General features: G+C 43.1%; 1 protein-coding gene across 1 annotated transcript in view; it reads right to left on the bottom strand.

Moving 5' to 3' along the window:
- Nucleotides 1-1,584: 1,584 nt before the first annotated feature.
- Nucleotides 1,585-19,567, bottom strand: part of ift172 (intraflagellar transport 172) — a 34,587-nt gene continuing 16,604 nt past the window's right edge. Inside the window, exons 25-47 of the mRNA XM_041860513.2 lie at nucleotides 19,161-19,305; nucleotides 18,772-18,861; nucleotides 18,440-18,537; nucleotides 17,294-17,429; nucleotides 17,023-17,139; nucleotides 15,711-15,853; nucleotides 15,221-15,314; nucleotides 14,908-14,972; nucleotides 14,156-14,336; nucleotides 10,042-10,151; nucleotides 8,540-8,669; nucleotides 8,238-8,336; nucleotides 7,645-7,754; nucleotides 6,878-6,941; nucleotides 6,376-6,462; nucleotides 6,037-6,264; nucleotides 5,785-5,901; nucleotides 5,586-5,681; nucleotides 5,158-5,217; nucleotides 4,806-4,904; nucleotides 4,395-4,548; nucleotides 2,872-2,963; nucleotides 1,585-2,394 (exon numbers count right to left, since the gene is read on the bottom strand). Of these exons, the coding sequence (XP_041716447.1) occupies nucleotides 2,305-2,394; nucleotides 2,872-2,963; nucleotides 4,395-4,548; nucleotides 4,806-4,904; nucleotides 5,158-5,217; nucleotides 5,586-5,681; nucleotides 5,785-5,901; nucleotides 6,037-6,264; nucleotides 6,376-6,462; nucleotides 6,878-6,941; nucleotides 7,645-7,754; nucleotides 8,238-8,336; nucleotides 8,540-8,669; nucleotides 10,042-10,151; nucleotides 14,156-14,336; nucleotides 14,908-14,972; nucleotides 15,221-15,314; nucleotides 15,711-15,853; nucleotides 17,023-17,139; nucleotides 17,294-17,429; nucleotides 18,440-18,537; nucleotides 18,772-18,861; nucleotides 19,161-19,305 (2,605 nt within the window). The 3' untranslated portion in view covers nucleotides 1,585-2,304. The remainder of the gene's footprint in view (nucleotides 2,395-2,871; nucleotides 2,964-4,394; nucleotides 4,549-4,805; nucleotides 4,905-5,157; nucleotides 5,218-5,585; nucleotides 5,682-5,784; nucleotides 5,902-6,036; nucleotides 6,265-6,375; nucleotides 6,463-6,877; nucleotides 6,942-7,644; nucleotides 7,755-8,237; nucleotides 8,337-8,539; nucleotides 8,670-10,041; nucleotides 10,152-14,155; nucleotides 14,337-14,907; nucleotides 14,973-15,220; nucleotides 15,315-15,710; nucleotides 15,854-17,022; nucleotides 17,140-17,293; nucleotides 17,430-18,439; nucleotides 18,538-18,771; nucleotides 18,862-19,160; nucleotides 19,306-19,567) is intronic.

Here is a 19,567-nt window from a genome sequence, read left to right on the forward strand (position 1 = left end):
ATTATTTATGCAGGCTATACAAATTTAACATATCTCTAATGATTTAATTGCTCAAATTAAAAGGCGTTCCAGACAAATGAAGACCGTACAATCATTTTGGAGACATATCATGAAGACGGTTGAAGAGTGTCCATTCTGACACCTACATTTAAAGTTGTTTTTAGGCTAGTTTATTCTGTTTCTTTGCAATAAACATTTATGGTTATTATAACACAGGATTTCAGATGTGATATTTTACATTCTTATCGAAAGAAAAAACAATGACGTGCAGACTAGGCCTAGGCTGCCATTCTATCATATTTAAACACATTAAGAAAATATTGTATCAAATTATGTAACATTTCCCTATCCCAATTGGATAGTAACATTTTACACAGGCCTGACATGCCTGTATGCATCACATTAGGCCCATTTCATTTTGGGCAAAAAAGTTATTTCAATGCACTGATTTAAATTAGGCATAGGCTACTTAAAAACATGTGGATGTGTTTTTGGGATATGACACAAGACGCTGTGTTGACTTTCAATTCAAACATATTGTGACAAAAGGAAAGTTATGTATAATTCTAAAAGTGCAGGCAATATCTGAGACAGTTCAGTCCATACTCATGCAGCCAATATGAAATTGGAATACTTGAATATGCCTCAGTTTCTTCAACGCTTTTCTGAATTTATAGGCCTCAAACTTTGAGCGGACACTGACCGCAAAATTTGGTGAACTAAGTGTTCTTTTTAATCTTTGGAAGTAGCTTAACTGAGGAGGCACTATGAGAAAGGCGCAAACAATACACATTTTATGATGCGTAAAAGTACACTGTGCGTGGTTTTACGCACCGCATTGAGGTAGGATAGGCCTGTATTTAACTAAACCTTTATATGCGCGGGTTATAGTTTTTTTGTATTGGCTAATCTAATTAGAAATCAGATAATTTGGGAGTGTACATTATACCATACCAGAGGTTTTCTGGAAGAATTTGTATGGATGATAGAATGGTGGGCAGCCATTTTTTTTTGTCACGTATGAAGACAAAAATAGGGTGGGTTCCCTGCAAGATTTTGACAAAGACCATATCTCGGTGCTACCTTTCTGAGGAGATACATACACTCAATGCAAGACCTGTCCATCACACAGCGGCTGTGCTGACCTCCGTTCTGTGAATTTATAATTTTCACACACACACACACACACACACACACACACACACACACACACACACACACACACTTAAAATAAAAATTGTAATAAATTGTATTTATATTATGTTGGGAAGAAGTCAATGATCCTTATTTGGGTGGGCATTTCTAGTGGGTATGTTAGGGACACTGCTAAAAGGATGCAATGATTCATGACATTTGAATAGACCTACAACCCAATTTAATAGCAGGTAGTCTACTAATGGCTATAATAGATAACAAATGCACTGAGCTGTGTGGTCTACCTTGTGGTCATAAACAAAATGTCAGTTTGGTCGAACAACTCAATTAGCAAAAACAATGAGGCCTAATGGTACACTCATTTTCTAGGTGGACTTGCATTTACTTATATTATCGGTCTAATAACCAAGACCTGAGTATTAGAAGAAATTAATTCCGAATATTTTTTATTTAACTATATTTCCAACATATGAAATACATTCAAAACCGCATATAAACCAACAATACATAAAGCCAATACGGAATTCTAAAGTGCATTATGTTAAATTCTCATATCATTCAGAAACTTTACTTTTAGAACAAAGAACACTTATTACAGATAACAGCACTTCTGATTACGAAGATACATCACCTTAAGTGTAAAGGCATCTTTAAAGTCTCTCAACTAAATATAAACACACACGTTGGCTGGTGCCTACGCCATTCCTTCTACAGTACCAGGAACATAGGAGAAAATGGGAATGAACACAAACTCAAACACAGATACACACATCACAGAGGTAAAACAGAGACACAAAGAGAGGAGGAATTTTCTGCTGAATGATACAGACATCCCCATGGTGACACAGGATCCTGACACCAGGGGCTAAGTGACCAATAGGAGGCCAGTAAGGACTGTGCTGATGTCAGAATGAAGTGAATGAAGCAGTAACACAGCAGGTCCTCTCATATAAGTCTATTGTTATAGAATGATGTGAACTGTTTAACACTAAAACCAAACCAGAGATGGAGAAGGAGAGGAGCGAGGATGGATTAAATAATTCAGAGAAGGCGGCGGTGGCTCTGAGCAGATGGTAAGTTACTGTAGTGTTGGGTATGCTGGTGTGTGGTACACTGGGCGGAGATGAAGTTTTCAGCAGCCTGTTCCTGTCAGTGGAAGGAGAAGCCGGAGGCGGGGAGACCTCCACACCACTGACTCACAAACTTCAGCACATCCTGGCACTCCGGGCTGTGAGTGGTCTGGGAGGAGGACACACACAGACCAGCTAATCACATATCAGATCACACACATACAGGGAACCACACGGAAGAATGTGTATGTGTGTGTGTGTGTGTGTGTGTGTGCGAGTGCGTATTTGTGCCTGTGTGTGCATGCAAGCAGGCATACATGTAAAAAGTGGGTCTTCAAATCTCTGTTTGTGGACATTAGTTCATTTAACTAAATCACACCTCTGCAATCCAAATCACACACAGGAAGGATGATGATGAAACACACTGAAATGAAATGGGCCCTTCTCTGGCCCCCAAGACTCAACTTTACACTGTGTACATTCTAAACCTGCGTGAGTGCCTGTGATCAAAAGTGTGGATTCATAATAAATCAAACCCAGTGTTTCATGCAGTTAAGGACTGATGGACTAGCAGCTAAATCAGCAGAGGAGGTAACAAGCACAGTGATGTAGACTACAGAGCTAACATAACAAACCCCCTTCTTACTTTTGTGGCCATTATGAATTTATTCCAGTCATCCTTGTTTGCTGCCTTGCCAGGTCCTTTGAACTCAATCTTATTCCGCAGGACCGGATAGCCTGGGTTGCATAGAGAGAGAGAGCTTTCATTATGATTGCATTCATATTACTAGTCAACCAATTAACAGATCTGCCATCGTACGTGGGTCTGCTAACTGCCTCCCTGAACACAACACACTCATCTGGGTGTTGTGGGAGACCAGTCAGTCCCTGTATCTCTGGATAGCACTGCATCTCTGTACTGTATACTAGAGGTTATACACCACTGTATCTTGTCAGTTACGGTGCCTTCAGGAAGTATTAATACCCCCTTGCCTTATTACACATTTTGTTATGTTACAGCCTGAATTCAAAATTGATGAAATATTTTTTTTACACCCATCTACACACAATACCCCTATGACAAAGTGAAAACATGTTTTTGCAAATGTATTGAAAATGAAATACAGAAATATCTCATTTACATAAGTATTCACACACCCCTGAGTCAATACATGTTAGAATCACCTTTGGCAGCGATTACACTTGTGAGTCTTTCTAGGTAAGTCTCTAAGAGCTTTGCACACCTGGATTGTACAATATTTGCACATTATTATTAAACAAATTATTCAAGCTCTGTCAAATTGGTTGTTGATCATTGCTATTTTCAAGTCTTGCCATAGATTTAAGCCGATTTAAGTCAAAACTGTAACTAGGCCACTTTAGGAACATTCCATGTCATCTTGGTAAGCAACTCCAGTGTATATTTGGCCTTGTGTTTTAGGTTATTGTCCTGCTGAAAGGAGAATTTGTCTCTCAGTGTTTGTTGGAATGCAGACTGAACCAGGTTTTCCTTTAGAATTCTGCCTGTGTTTAGCTCTATTCCGTTTCTTTTTATCCTAAAAAACTCCCTAGTCCTTGCCGATGACAAGCATACCCATGACATGATGCAGCCACCACCATGCTTGAAAATATGAAGAGTGGTACTCAGTGATGTGTTGTGCCGGATTTGCCCCAAACATAACGAGTTGTATTCAGGACAAAAAGTTAATTTCTTAGCCACATTATTTGCAGTTTTACTTTAGTGCCTTATTGCAAACAGGATGCATGTTTTGCTATATTTTAGTCTGTACAGGCTTCCTTCTTTTCACTCTGTCATTTAGGTTTGGTGCAGGCCTCTTCTGAGCAAGCAGGAGTCAGCACCCTGGACAGCACCTCTGCTCTGCATACCAGTACAGTATACACACTCTCACCTGTCATCAACTAGTTAGGTTGAAGAACAAAATATGTTGGGGTTCATATGAAACCTTGTGAATGCATGCAAATAACAGTAATAACATGGAAATTATAAAATAATTATCTAAGGTAAAATACTCTCCAGTAATAGCCCCCTCATACCCACCAATACTTTTCACGCCCCTAGAGTAGATATGGTACAGTCCCAGACACCAGGGTAATGCAACAGAGAAGGGAGAGGGTAAGGTGCTCTGTAGGGGGGGTTCTCCCACCTACCTGTGATGACGCAGGGCAGGGAGCGGATGCCCGTATTGGCTGCCAGTAAAGAGGCTTCGTAGGTGTCCCTCTCGTCTTTGGGCAGCACCTGCTCCACCCGCTGGTCCATGGACACCGTCAACACCCAGTCACGGATCTCCTCTCGCTGGGCATCCTTGGACACGACAACAAGATCAACAACAGCCTCATACCATAATACCATTGCAGCCTAATGTCACAGGCAGTCACAGTACAGCAACATTACACACAGTCCTTATATAGTAACATAGCAAAGCCAACAATATAACCGCACAATGATATAGAGCTATCAAACTAACACTGGCACAGAGCAGTCACATCACCACAACATTTCAGACCTGTCATGTTATAAGACATTATAATGACACAGCAAAAAATCTACTTGTGCCTTACAGTGACGTGTAGCTTAGCAGGGAAAGGAACCTCGAAGGGGATGTCAGTGTCTTGGAAATCAGAGTGGTCCAGAGTATCTAAGTTCCCTTCCTCTATCCCCTGGAAACACCACAACAGGCATCAAGACAACATTCACTCACTACCTCTTCTTCAAACAATCTAATTAAAACACAACGGATACAGACAAAATGTGATGTGGGATAGTTACTCATATCACTGTTGTTATGATAAAATGTATATTGCTATCGATCATATAAGCTACTTGTGAAGATTTTATGCTCAGTGAAAAAGTCTGCAGCTTTAGGTAAAGCTGAGGTGAAACCGCCTCAGGTAAAGCTGAGTGGAGACTCACATCAGACAGATCCAGGAAGCGGTTGAGGAAAATAAAGGCCATGTTCTCCCAGCCCAAAGCCTGTGGAGATAATCACATTTATCATCATCAGCCTGACATTCACAACTAAATGCCAATACTGAAGTTGAAAAAAACATATGAAAGAAAAACAGTTATTCAACGAGTGGGGAGATTTTCCATTTTCCAAAATAATTTCATTTTTTTTCATTTTCCAAAATCATTTCATTGTGAACGTGGGGCGATAGGCTACTTCACAATGCTGTTTGGGCACAAACGTATTCATAACACCTCCAACGGGCCTACCTGGAGCACAGACAGACTCAGTGGACATTGATCAGAATATTTCCCAGGGGGCTAGCAACACCAACCCCCCAAGCCCCTCTCTGCCTCCCGTGATTGGCTGAAGCTCATACGAACAGTTATCTTACCCTGGCAGCCATGCCTGCCTCGTAGAAGGCCTTGTCAGCTGGGATGAGCTCCGTGTGGCGCAGCAGGGATATGGACAGCTTGGCAGCCACGCTGACCTGGAGGGATGGAGAGGAAAGAGATGGAGGACGTGAGTGTGTACCGCAGCTATTACTATACAAAAACTGGCTGGGTAAAATAAAGGGTGAGTACAGTATATACCAGGTCAACCCCATTGGCAGCGGATCGCGTGGCGTAGTAGTGAGAGATCAGCAGCATCTGCTCAAACTCTTCGTGGGCAGGAGAGTTGGCCTCTGAAGACTTGGTCAGGTTCTCACACTGCAAACAGACAGACAACGAGACCATGAAAAACAGACCCTTATACTTACACACTATATACCATATATAGTCATTATACACTGTGACCTGATACTGTCACTATAGTCCCCTGTCTCTCTCTGGTCCTGTACTCACCAGCAGAAGCATGACGTCTCTCAGGTCAGCCCACATGCGGAAGGACTCAGCGCTGTCTCTACCCAGCAGGCTCAGCAGATCCAGGAACATCCTCTTGTAGATGTTGAAGTTCTGGGGGTTGGCTGGGGCTCCGTGCTGGGCGTACAGGTTCAGGGCCTTTTCTGCATCGCCCTCTTTGATCAGGTGGGTGGCGTACAGGGCCACATACTTGTGGAGGATCTTGTAATTCTACAAATATAAAAAATATAAAAACAATAACAGAATAAAACTGAGAAAATACAGAGAAAAGGATGAAAGACAATGAAACTAAAGAAGGAGTGTTGATGGTAGACTCAGTACCTGTTTGGAAGCAGTCTCTATGCACTTCTCCCATTGGCCTCTCTCAGCATACATGTCCAGAGCTGCCATGACATCCACTCCTACCAGCTAGAACCAGAGAAGATCAGCATTTAGTGGTTAAGAGTGTACACTTATCTATAAAAACGACTACAAAATGACATTTAGTCGTTTTATAAGGTAATGGTAAGAAGCCTTGTAATAGTTTGCTTTCTGAAACTTTGAAACATGTCTCAAAACTAGACTGATGGTTACAAACACCCACATTATGAAGTCTTTGGTGCATTATGCAGGACAACTTCGAAATATGCCATTCACTTTTCACCAGGTAGACTTCATTATTCAACTAGAGATGTCAGTGCTACTGAGCCACACTGATTTGGCATAACAAATAGAACAAGGACTGTGGATCCATTTTGTTATTGTAAATTATACTGTACTTGCACAATTTAGAAATTGGCTTATTATTTGCGATACATATGAACGTTAAATTGTAGCTACTTACTGAATCTGCTTTGCCTTGGTTTTTCAAGTGTTCTTTGTATCGCTGGTCCACATAATCTTCAAACCTACATGAATATATTATAATAACAATTTATTCACCTTCTATAGTGCTTTTCATTACCAAAATTATCTCAAAGTGCTTGAAAACGGCAAACAATCAAGAATCAAATAAAACAGCTACAGTATATGATAAGAACTACCATTTTCAGCCAGAGTTGAATGTTTTAAGTGTTTCAAGCCTCCAACAGATGGAGCTGTTCAGATAGACGCACAATGTAGAAGGAAAGTAAAATATAATCCATTATCCTCTATTATGTAGGATAATGACTGTTCAGGAGTTGGAGTACATGAAAGCAATGCAGCCAGGTAATAGTCCCCAGATAGACAAATCACAACACAGATGTACTGTACTAAACACATTGTCTAATCAAATTGACCTTTACAAAATGTACAAGAAATAAATAAACAACCACTGTAAAGTTAGCTACTGTCATTCACTCTGGATAAGATCCTAAATGACTATAATGTAACATACAGAATAGATGAAACAGGAATCTCATCCCATTCATTAACTAGAGGACTGGAGCTACCTCTGTCCTAGGCCTTGTGTTGTTTTAAGAGGCAGCAACAGCTGACTGGTGCCTGTGAGGCCTCTGTGTGTTTTCTCTCTCTGTAGCCTAATGACAGAAGAGGTATTCTAGCCCGCTAGGCTTGTTGTTAGGGGTGACCAGGCAGAGCTGTAGTGGTGGGCCCGACCGACAGGCTCACCTTGGATCCAGCTCCTTGGCCACTCTCTTGGCTTTGTTCCATTCTTCTCCCTCAATGAATGCATCTATGGCTTCCTTAACGAGGTCCAGGTTGAGGTACAGCTCAGCCGCCTGAGGAAAATAAAACATTTGGAATCTCAAAAGATTTCTTGAAGGACGCCAGAGATTAGGCATAAAACATGGGCGCCTTTGTTTTGGGAAGTAAGTACTTTTTCTATTATCACACTCGCACTAAAACCATCGCTTCCGTTGGCAGAATGGCCTCCACACACACCTTTAGATTAATAAAAGCTGTTGCTGAATGTAGTTTTGTCCAATACATTTTTTAAACATTATTTTTTGTTCAAGAGTACCTATGAACAGGCACATAACGGTCCTGTCTATGAAATCCTTGGTTGGATACCTGTCTGCTACACTCAATAATAATATACTTTCTAAAAAGCATGGAACTTTTGTATTTTTTTACACTAGAATTTCACATACCAGTTGACATACAGCAGCCTAAAACCATGCATTTACAAAATAACACTAAATGATCAATATCAAGAGCCTGTTAGTATTGAGGGATCAAGCAGGAAGTGTGTGGTGACTCACAGCGCTGTACTTCCTGAGCTGGGTGAGGCGAGGGCCCACAGAGTGGATCACAGCCACAGCCCTCTCCTGGGTCAAGAACTTGATGGCCAACTCAGCAGCCTGGGGGAGGTCACACACACAGAAAACATTGAGGCACTACACTCAGGGTCACAGAAACACACAGTAAATATTACATGGCACGACTGTACATCCAGGGCCACAGATAGAGGCTTGTGTCATACACCAGTCGGTTTGTAAGGACAGCATGTGTGGGTTATGTTATAGTGACATTCATTGCCAGTCCTGGAGTTCTTTTTATGTACCTTCATCCAGCACTTCTCCATAAGGGGGCCGTTGGCGGAGTCCTTGACCTTGAGGTAACACTCCACGGCCCGGGCGTACTCCCCAGACTGCTCCCATTCCTTGGCCTGCTCCACCATGCCTTCCACCCCTCTGCACACACACACAGAACACACACACACCGTCAGTAAAACATTTACATGTCCTCCTTGGACCTATGAATTAGCTATAACTGAGCTGCATTAGTAAGTAATCGAGGGACCAGATGGATGTGTAGGGAATAACAGAACTAGAACGAAAGACTTGGAAGCCCATTCTAAGAACAGAAAAAATACTGTACATGTCTGTCGGCGTTAAAGTCAAGGAAGTATTCTAAGACACTACTGCGAAGGCAAATACAATACATTTTGCCCCGGGGTCCACATTCGGTCTTCAACGGGGTCCGGATGGCCGCACTGAAAATGTGTTATGTTTTCTCACTGTAAAAATGTGCAAAAAATTGTCCTCTATCCATGTTCTTTAAAAAAATAAAAATAATAATATGCTCCCCGACTGTCTAGCTTTCATTCTAGCTTTCATTTCAGTGATTATTTAGTGAGCTAGACACAGTCAAGAAACTGTATGAATGTAGGTCCATTATCATTGTGGTCCTCTGTAGCTCAGCTGGTAGAGCACGGCGCTTGTAACGCCAAGGTAGTGGGTTCGATCCCCGGGACCACCCATACACAAAAAAAATTTATGCACGCACGACTGTAAGTCGCTTTGGATAAAAGCGTCTGCTAAATGGCATATTATTATATATTATTATTATTTATCATTTCTAAACAGTTTCGGTTTGGTTTTAGTCATTTTAAAGTATATTGAGTTCGTTTTCACCCCCCAATTGGACCCCCTCGTCTGTTTGACACCCCTGCTCTACACAGTGCACTGCACACAGACTTCTCCCATTAAAATCTTAGATCTCTCCCTCTCCTCCACTGAGCTACAAACCCAACCCTTGTGATGTTAAAGATAGAGACAAGAGTCAAAGTGAAAGGCAACATATGTTAGAGAGTTCTGGCTCTCAATTGAGCATGACTGACAGTACAAGAGGGCCAAATTACTCTCAATTGGGGCCTGAACTGAAGACTGTGCAAAATAAATGTCCTACTTTCCGTTTGACGAGTCTTTGATGTTTTCCCACAAGTCATTAAAAGCAGGGAAATGATGGTTGGAGACGGATGGAGGCGCTGCGTGTCTGCACTTTAATTAGCTGCTCATTATGGATTACATTTTGGATAAAAAGCTGCCATGTTTTAATAACGCATGGACCCAATGCGCATATAGATTAATAACAGACCACAAAACAACAGTATGTACATAGACGTTTCTTTCTTCTCCTTCTCGTTTAACATGTAACATTGAGACACATTTTCTCTGCCTCTCCAAGACCACAAACAGAGTTATTAAAATGTTATAATAACCAGGAAAATGTGCTATAAAAACACAGACGTTATTGGAGTGTGTGTGAGTGTGTTTTGCTCACCGGGAGCCCTTCTTGGTAGCCTCCTTCTCGTACTCCTCTTGGAGGATGCTCAGCTTGTTGGGGAGGTACTCTTTACAGATCCGCATGGCATCACTCCACATCTCCGTGTCCTGAGACAACAACAAAACAACAACACTCAGTACCCGGGAGCACCAATTTCTGTGAAGCACATTCAGCCAAACAACCAGCGTGAATTATGGAATGAAAACATTGCTGAGCGCAGTATTCTGTTTAACCTGTAGTGTTCTCTGTAAAGCTACTCCCAGAACACAGAGAATAGTGAATTGACTAGAATATGAACCCTCTGATAAAAAAAAAAAACTAGAGTCGATGTCAGCGCCCCCGTGGAAATCTAATTATCATAATACAAAAATCCCCATAAGAATCTGTCAGTTTAAGCTAGAGATATCATTCTTCTCTGCAGATCGTCTCAAGCTCTGTCAGGTTGGATGGGGAGCGTTGCTGCACAGCTATTTTCAGGTCTCTCCAGGAATGTTCGATCAGGTTCAAGTCCGGGCTCTGGCGGGACCACTCAAGGACATTCAGAGACTTGTCCTGAAGCCACTTCTGTGTTGTCTTGGCTGTGTGCTTAGGGTTGTTGTCCTGTTGGAAGGTGAACCTTCGCCCCAGTCTGAGGTCCTGAGTGCAAGGATCTCTCTGTACATTGCTCCGTTCATCTTTGCCTCAATCCTGAATAGTCTACCAGTCCCTGTTGCTGAAAAACATCCCCACAGCCTGATGCTGCCACCACCATGCTTCACCGTAGGGATGGTGCCAGGTTTCCTCCACATGTGACGTTTGGCATTCAGGCCAAAAAGTTCAATCTTGGTTTCATCAGATCAGAGAATCTTGTTTCTCATGGTTTGAGAGTCTCTAGGTGCCTTTTGGCAAACTCCAAGCGGGCTGTCATGTGACTTTTACTGAGGAGTGGCTTTCGTCTGGCCACTCTACCATAAAGGCCTGATTGGTGGAGTGCTGCAGAGATGGTTGTCCTTCTGGAAGGTTCTCCCATTTCCACAGAGGAACTCTAGAGCTCTGTCAGAGTGACCATCAGTTCTTGGTCACCTCCCTGACCAAGGCCCTTCTCCCCCGATTGCTCAGTTTGGCCGGGCGGCCAGCTCTAGGAAGAGTCTTGGTGGTTCCAAACTTTTTCCGAAGGTACTGTACATGTCAGTTGTTTTGCTCTAGGACGTCCACAGGTGTCTGAAGGTCCCCCAGGACCAGTTTTAGAAAATGTATGGAAGTCTATATGGAGACTGTTTAGCGCCAAAAATAAGGGGTTAAATACATGTACAAAAATATATATACTTATGTTTCCTGATCTTTCTTATATCTCTCAGCTATAGGACAGACACTTCAGAATAAACACTTCAGAACAAACTTTTTGGGGGGACTATCTGTAGTGTATCTGTAGTCCCATGTAGTGTATCTGTTATTCAATGCATTTGTATGGGTATATAGCAGTAAGGCCAAAAATTATTTTTCATTTGATAGCAAAAAAAATAATAATCCAAATCCAATAGCTAAATGATCCTTCGTATGATCTTAAAACAATTCCATATAGCTTAGTATATATGGAATTGTTTAATTAATAAACATCTCCAAAGTCCTCTTGAAAACCAACCCAGTCAGCTCCTGACTAACAATTACAAGTCTGAAGTGTCAGTTCTGCCCAGTTCAAACATAAAGAGAGTGGGTGTTTCTCAATATGCATACTACCGTGCTCCAAACTCTAATGCTCCAAGTTCATTCTCAAAGGAAGATCTCGAGTACGTTCTTGTGAGGACGAGAGTGTGGAGAACACATAAAAATGTACATTTGAGAAGCACTGCGCACTCCCATGCTACTGCATTACCTTTGACCAATACAGACGAAACAAGATAACTACATAAAGCAATCACAAGCTTGTAACTTCATAATTATCAGCTCGCTACATGTGAATCGTATTAATCTAGCTAGCCTGCTACTTTCATATGTAAAAAATTAGCTAAAACGAATGTTGTTATTAAAGTTGATGGCCAACGTTAGCTACAAATTATTTGTGGGTAACGTTAGCTAGCTAGCTACCAATTCTTCGTCAGTAAGACTGCAGTCTACGCACACTACAGTGGACATTGTATTTAGTTAAACATGCCAAAATGAACACAGCATATACAGTGGGGGGAAAAAGTATTTAGTCAGCCACCAATTGTGCAAGTTCTCCCACTTAAAAAGATAAGAGAGGCCTGTAATTTTCATCATAGGTACACGTCAACTATGACAGACAAAATGAGGAAAAAAAATCCAGAAAATCACATTGTAGGATTTTTAATGAATTTATTTGCAAATTATGGTGGAAAATAAGTATTTGGTCAATAACAAAAGTTTCTCAATACTTTGTTATATACTCTTTGTTGGCAATGACACAGGTCAAACGTTTTCTGTAAGTCTTCACAAGGTTTTCACACACTGTTGCTGGTATTTTGGCCCATTCCTCCATGCAGATCTCCTCTAGAGCAGTGATGTTTTGGGGTTGTCGCTGGGTAACACGGACTTTCAACTCCCTCCAAAGATTTTCTATGGGGTTGAGATCTGGAGACTGGCTAGGCCACTCCAGGACCTTGAAATGCTTCTTACGAAGAAGCCACTCCTTCGTTGCCCGGGCGGTGTGTTTGGGATCATTGTCATGCTGAAAGACCCAGCCACGTTTCATCGTCAATGCCCTTGCTGATGGAAGGAGGTTTTCACTAAAAATCTCACGATACATGGCCCCATTCATTCTTTCCTTTACACGGATCAGTCGTCCTGTTCCCTTTGCAGAAAAACTGCCCCAAAGCATGATGTTTCCACCCCCATGCTTCACAGTAGGTATGGTGTTCTTTGGATGCAACTCAGCATTCTTTGTCCTCCAAACACGATGAGTTGAGTTTTTACCAAAAAGTTATATTTTGGTTTCATCTGACATTCTCCCAATCCTCTTCTTGATCATCCAAATGCACTCTAGCGAACTTCAGACGGGCCTGGACATGTACTGGCTTAAGCAGGGGGACACGTCTTGCACTGCAGGATTTGAGTCCCTGGCGGCGTAGTGTGTTACTGATGGTAGGCTTTGTTACTTTGGTCCCAGCTCTCTGCAGGTCATTCACTAGGTCCCCCCGTGTGGTTCTGGGATTTTTGCTCACCGTTCTTGTGATCATTTTGACCCCACGGGGTGAGATCTTGCGTGGAGCCCCAGATCGAGGGAGATTATCAGTGGTCTTGTATGTCTCCATTTCCTAATAATTGCTCCCACAGTTGATTTCTTCAAACTAAGCTGCTTACCTATTGCAGATTCAGTCTTCCCAGCCTGGTGCAGGTCTACAATTTTGTTTCTGGTGTCCTTTGACAGCTCTTTGGTCTTGGCCATAGTGGAGTTTGGAGTGTGACTGTTTGAGGTTGTGGACAGGTGTCTTTTATACTGATAACAAGTTCAAACAGGTGCCATTAATACAGGTAACGAGTGGAGGACAGAGGAGCCTCTTAAAGAAGAAGTTACAGGTCTGTGAGAGCCAGAAATCTTGCTTGTTTGTAGGTGACCAAATACTTATTTTCCACCATAATTTGCAAATAAATTCATTAAAAATCCTACAATGTGATTTTCTGGATTTTCTTTTCTCAATTTGTCTGTCATAGTTGACGTGTACCTATGATGAAAATTACAGGCCTCTCTCATCTTTTTAAGTGGGAGAACTTGCACAACTGGTGGCTGACTAAATACTTTTCCCCCCCACTGTATTTATTAAGGTATCAAGCTCAAATATTGTAGTCAGGCAACATATGAGATGTGAGTAGGCAACTTTTCATTCAGAAGTCAGAGTTCATTTTCGCTCGGTTCAGCTCAAAACCAGCCACTATTGTTTTCAAAAACTTTGCGTCGGTTTTTACGTGGTTGCATCATTTTACATATTACAATATTTTCAGTTGAAGCTTGCACCGATGCTTTGAAGTGTGTCAAAACGAAGTACACATCTGAAAACTGCCGCCCGTGCTCTGTTTCACATACTTTGATCTGGACTCATACTCCGACCGTTCCGTGTTCCAATTTGCGTGATCGGAGCACGGTAGCATGCATATTGAGAAACACCCAGTCTCTTACTTTGTAGTACTTGATGGCCAGCTCTGGCCTCTGAGCCCTGAGGAGGAAGGCCTCAGCCTTCTGGAAGTCCTTCTGTTCGAAGCAGAACTTGGCCTGGCCCACCAGCACATCTGATACACTGTCTGGGTCATTGGCCTCCGCCACCCTCTGGGCTCCAACCCAGTCCTGGTTATGGACATACCTGTAAGGGACACACCAGGCTGTAATTGAACCTCCCTCATGTTGTTACAGGTTCAAGTTCAACGTTTTTGTTTATCAGATTGCAGACAGCAAACACTCTCTGAAATACTTGTTATTAACAGATTAAAGGGCTCTAACTCTAGTTTATATTAGCTAGACGATATACCACTAAAAACAGTAATGTTGTGATCTTCCAGCAGCCCTGTTATACTGTAGGTCTGTCTACAGTATAGAGTACAGTTCTCTCCCATCCTATACACTCCACTCCTCTACAGGAAGCAGAGATCAAACAGTCTCAGTGACAGGGCTCCAGTTCATCTGCTACCTGTGTGAGAGTTGAGCTCCCCTCCAACCAAACACCCCCACATCATCTCACACTCACTTAATAGGTGGTCTATAACCAATGTACAGAGAAGTGAGGGGAAGTTCTGAAGGGGAAGAGGCAAGAGCTGTGCTGGCACCAGCGCTCCTTTTGAAGTCGACTCAGGAAGGCTTGAAGCTCTGATTTCTGTTGGGGACACATGCCAACACCACTCGCTAGCTAGCAAGAGAAAAACTAGTGATATACTTACATCAGCACTGCCTCTTTTGGCTTCCCCGCTTTGATGAACTCCGTCTCGGCTTCGGCGAACTTGCCCTTGAAAAATGAAACATCACGGCTCAGTGCTCGGTGGTGGAGGGATTAATAATGCACGCGTGACATTTAATGGCTGGAGAAGGGAGAAACACTGCGCTCAGACCTAAATTTGGGCAGGCAACGGAGTAAATATGTTTGAATCTTTGAGACGGTGCAAGCTGCAGAGTAACCTTGAATGACAATGAGTGTGTGATTGGGAGGAGGAGTTGGAAGTGGTGTGTGTGTGTGAGTGTGTGTGTGTGTATTACCTCATCCTCCAGCATCATGGCATTTTTCAGGTGGATCTCAGGGATCTTGTTCTTGGTGGAGAGACGAGCCAGCTCTAAGGCAAAGTCAAAGGAGCTGAGAGGAGGACAAGAGAAGGGTCAAAACCAGTCTCCTCGTTAAGGTCACAGAGGTACAGCAGCTTCATCAATACTGACTCCTAGGAACGAATGGGGAAGGTCTTAACAGCTTATGCCTAGTATTGAATGCTTCAGACCATGAGTAATACACCACAATAAAAGCTAAAATAATGACATTTTCAAATTCTGTATTGCTGAACTTTTTAGGCTATTGCTTTGTACTGAGTCAATCACAGAACAAATACATCAGATACTTCAAGTACCTCCCAGTGATAGACATTTGACTACAGGGAGATTCCTCATCACCTCGTAAACATGAAAGCAATATTGAAGAGCATGGGGTTCCAGGCAACACAGTACAGTAAAGTGCAGTCCAGTGCATTGATCTGCTCACCAGTTGTCTGCTGCAAAGTCGATGGCGGTCTCCAGCAGACCAAACTTGTTGAGCAGTTTGACGGCAGCCTCCCCTCCCAGACTCTTGGCCCACAGGTAGGCCACCTGCTTATGGGCACTGGCTCCCCCATGGCTCTTCGCCACCTGCCACACACACATGAGGGGAAGAGGATTAGGAACAACTGATTCATATGCCAGAAGCTCCCACCATCAACCGCCTCACGTGTCTCTCACTGCACATGCTGAGAGCAGGGAGAGAGCCATATAGGGGAGAGAAAGAGTGCAAGAGAGAGAAACTGTGAGAGAGGAGATAGCTGTAGAGAGAGCAATATAAATGGCATTTGTAGTGAAACTCATAATAAATGAATGTACAACTGAGTGTTAAATAAAAAGGGTGTGCGTTTACACTGAGTGTACAAAACATTAGGAACACTTGTTCTTTCCATGACATAGACTGACCAGGTGAATCCAGGTGAAAGCTTTGATCCCTTATTGATGTCACCTGTTAAATCCACTTCAAATCAGTGTAGATGAAAGGGAGGAGACAGGTTAAATAAGGATGTTTAAGCCTTGAGACAATTGAGACATGGATTGTGTATGTGTGCCATTCAGAAGGTGAATAGGCAAGACAAAATATTTAAGTGCCTTTGAACAGGGTATGGTAGTAGGTGCCAGGCAAACCGGTTTGAGTGTGTCAAGAACTGCAATGCTGCTGGGTTTTTCAAGTTCAACAGTGTCCCGTGTGTATCAAGAATGGTCCACCACCCAAAGGACATCCAGTCAACTTGACACAACTGTTTGAAGCATTGGAATCAACACGGGCCAGCATCCCTGTGGAACGCTTTCGACACCTTGTAGAGTCCATGGCCTGCCGAATTGAGGCTGTTCTGAGGGCAAAAGGGGTGCAACTCAATATTAGGAAGGAGTTCCTAATGTTTTGTACACTCAGTGTGTATACTGCTATGGTCCAGTGGAGGGCCAGAAAGGAGGGAGCAGTAGCATAGTTGCAGCCAGGTGGTGATGTTTTTAGAGAGAGTGTTAGGAGGCCTGTAAGCAGTGAGAGGTCTTGCAGTGTAACACATCCATCCTGTGCTGCTGTGTTAGCACAGACCACTGTCCTTGATACAGCATAACATGCAACGCCAGGGGTGTCATAATCACACTGTCACACTGTCCTGCTGTTCACAGACACTCACTCTCTCATGGACTCTCAGTGAGAGACGAAAGTCAACTTGTGATGTGGACTAGAGCCTGACCGATATATCGTTTCACAAAAAAAAACATATCGGTCAGGCTCTAACGTGGACACATACCCTGTAGGCCTCCTCCCACATGTCGTTGACACGGTACATGTTGACTGCACCCTTCCACTCCTGGCCTTCCATATAGTGGTACTCCGCCTCCGAAAACCTGGACTCTGTCTCCAACTCCTGGAAGATATTAGAGAACTCAGACTCAGTAACCTGACAAACTGATTATCCTGGCTAATCTAAATCACCTTGAGCCCCTCTCATAAGATTCTTTCAAAATGATACCCATATGATAATTGTATTTTTTCTTTAGACAGCGCCCCCTATCTCCGACCTTGGCCAAGTGCAGGTGAGTCTCAGCCAGCAGGTCTGGGTGATGTTTGGCCACCAGTCGAATCACGTCGTCAAACATCTTGTTCTTCTTATACATGGTGATGGCCAGGTCTGGCTCATCCACTGTCGCAAACAGCCTGCGAATATTCCCGTCACACACACACACACACACACACACACACACACACACACACACACACACACACACACACACACACACACACAGACACAGACACAGACACAGACACAGACACAGACACACACACAGACACAGACACACACACACACAAACACATACAAACACACACAGAGATGATTGCATTGCTATGCACTAAGATTGAGTAATTCTTCATCTCTGATTACATAAACCGCAAATTAAGCATGAGCAGAAAATATAATTTCTTATCACAAAATTAAGTTGCCCTTTGCTGATGATGAATTTTGCTCCACATTTGTCACAGTAGAGATATATAATATAATAATAATATGCCATTTAGCAGACGCTTTTATCCAAAGCGACTTACAGTCATGCGTGCATACATTTTTTTGTGTATGGGTAGTCCCGGGGATCGAACCCACTACCTTGGCGTTACAAGCGCCGTGCTCTACCAGCTGAGCTACAGAGGATCAATAAGAGAGGCAAGTATTGGGATTACACAGAGTTGGGGGCACGTGGTGACATATTGTCTTTGTGGCAGGCTGGCAGCGTGTGAGGGAGACTACTCTGTCTAATATGGAAAGGCACAGGCTCCTTTAGAGGCAGAGAGCTAGACTGGGGGTTGTTCAGTTAGGTGTAATGATTATGTTTCAGACACAACACAGCCAGGGCACCTTATTAAAGTCCAATTTGCTATCAATGCACAGCAATTGAACACTTTTGTTTGTCAATTTGTTGCAGTAGAACCTTGACCTGAACTGCAACAGACAATGTTCTGGATAAAGTGACTGTTACAGCAGGGCCCTGTAACCCAATGTCGGCAAACTTTGCCCGTGACAAAATCCATAATTAATTTGGCAGCAGGGTTGTGGTCGATACGGGTTGAAAACAGAGGAGGGTAAGGAATGATAAAGTATGGAGAGAGAGGAAAAGAAGAAGAGTGGAGAGGAAGAGAGATGAGGTAGAAAGAAAGAGAGAGGGAGATATTACCTTTCTGCCTCCTTATATTTCCCCTCTCCCTCCAGTTCCTGGGCTCGGCTGATGTACAGAGTTGACACGTCCTCTGGGGTCATACATTTCGCTGCCAGCTAGGACACAAAGTGTGTGTGTGAGTGTGCATGGACACTGTACCAAGCGTCACTTTAACTCACTTTGATTCTCATTCCAATTCACTGTGCATAACATCCCACTTGAAAAGAACACACAGGCCTGTTACAACTAAACATAGAAAGCACAGCAGTATATCCCATTTCAATCAACTGCCTGCCATTTTAAGCTGGGCGAGCCAGATGATGAGATGGGACATTGAGGAGGTTGCATACCTTATGAGCCTGTTCCCACCTCCCAGCCACCGTGTACATATCGATGGCATCTTTGATGTGGTCTCCCTTCACAAACAGGGGCTCTGCAACCTGGGTTCGCACAGAGAGAGAGAGAGTGAGAGAGAGAGTGAGATAGAAAGAGAGAGAGAGACATACTGTACATGAATTTCTGTGGATTCCAGCTCTCAAAGTAAGTAATGCATCAATACTTTAATTAAATTCTTCAAACATGCTCACGCAGCACAGAGGCAGCATGGAGTCTGGTCTGGAATAAGCAGGCATCGCTAGCTGCCAGGTTGCTAGGCCCCTGACTCATCAGAACAGTCGGAATAGGGCTGCGTCTCTCTCCGTCCGTCCCTCCCTCCCTCTCTCTCCCTCTTTCCCCTTACCTCGTACTCCTGGATAGAAGCGTAGTACTGGGCTATCTTCAGGTAGTACTTCCCTCCTGACCGGTCTTCCTGTAACTCCAGGATATGGACCGCCTTCTTCCACTGGCGAGCCCCTATGGCAGCCTCGATGGCCTTCGAGGAACAGCTACGATAGAGAGACAACAGAGGGGGAGAGGAGAGGGGGAGATGAGGCGTTTGCACCATCGAAGGAAATATAACTAATCAAAGAATACAATACAAAGCAACTTTATTAATCCACTTGGAACAACTAATAGGCTATGCCCAGCCCAGCCAGGGAGCAATTAAGACTAGAATGGCAATTAAGACTCTGTTAGAATCCTGTCAAACCACTTTTATTGGTAATTTCTTCAGTTGATTCCTATGTGTTGATTCCCAGCAGTAAGTGA

Source organism: Coregonus clupeaformis, chromosome 33 (assembly GCF_020615455.1).
Source record: "Coregonus clupeaformis isolate EN_2021a chromosome 33, ASM2061545v1, whole genome shotgun sequence".
Classification (NCBI taxonomy): Eukaryota; Metazoa; Chordata; class Actinopteri; order Salmoniformes; family Salmonidae; genus Coregonus; species Coregonus clupeaformis.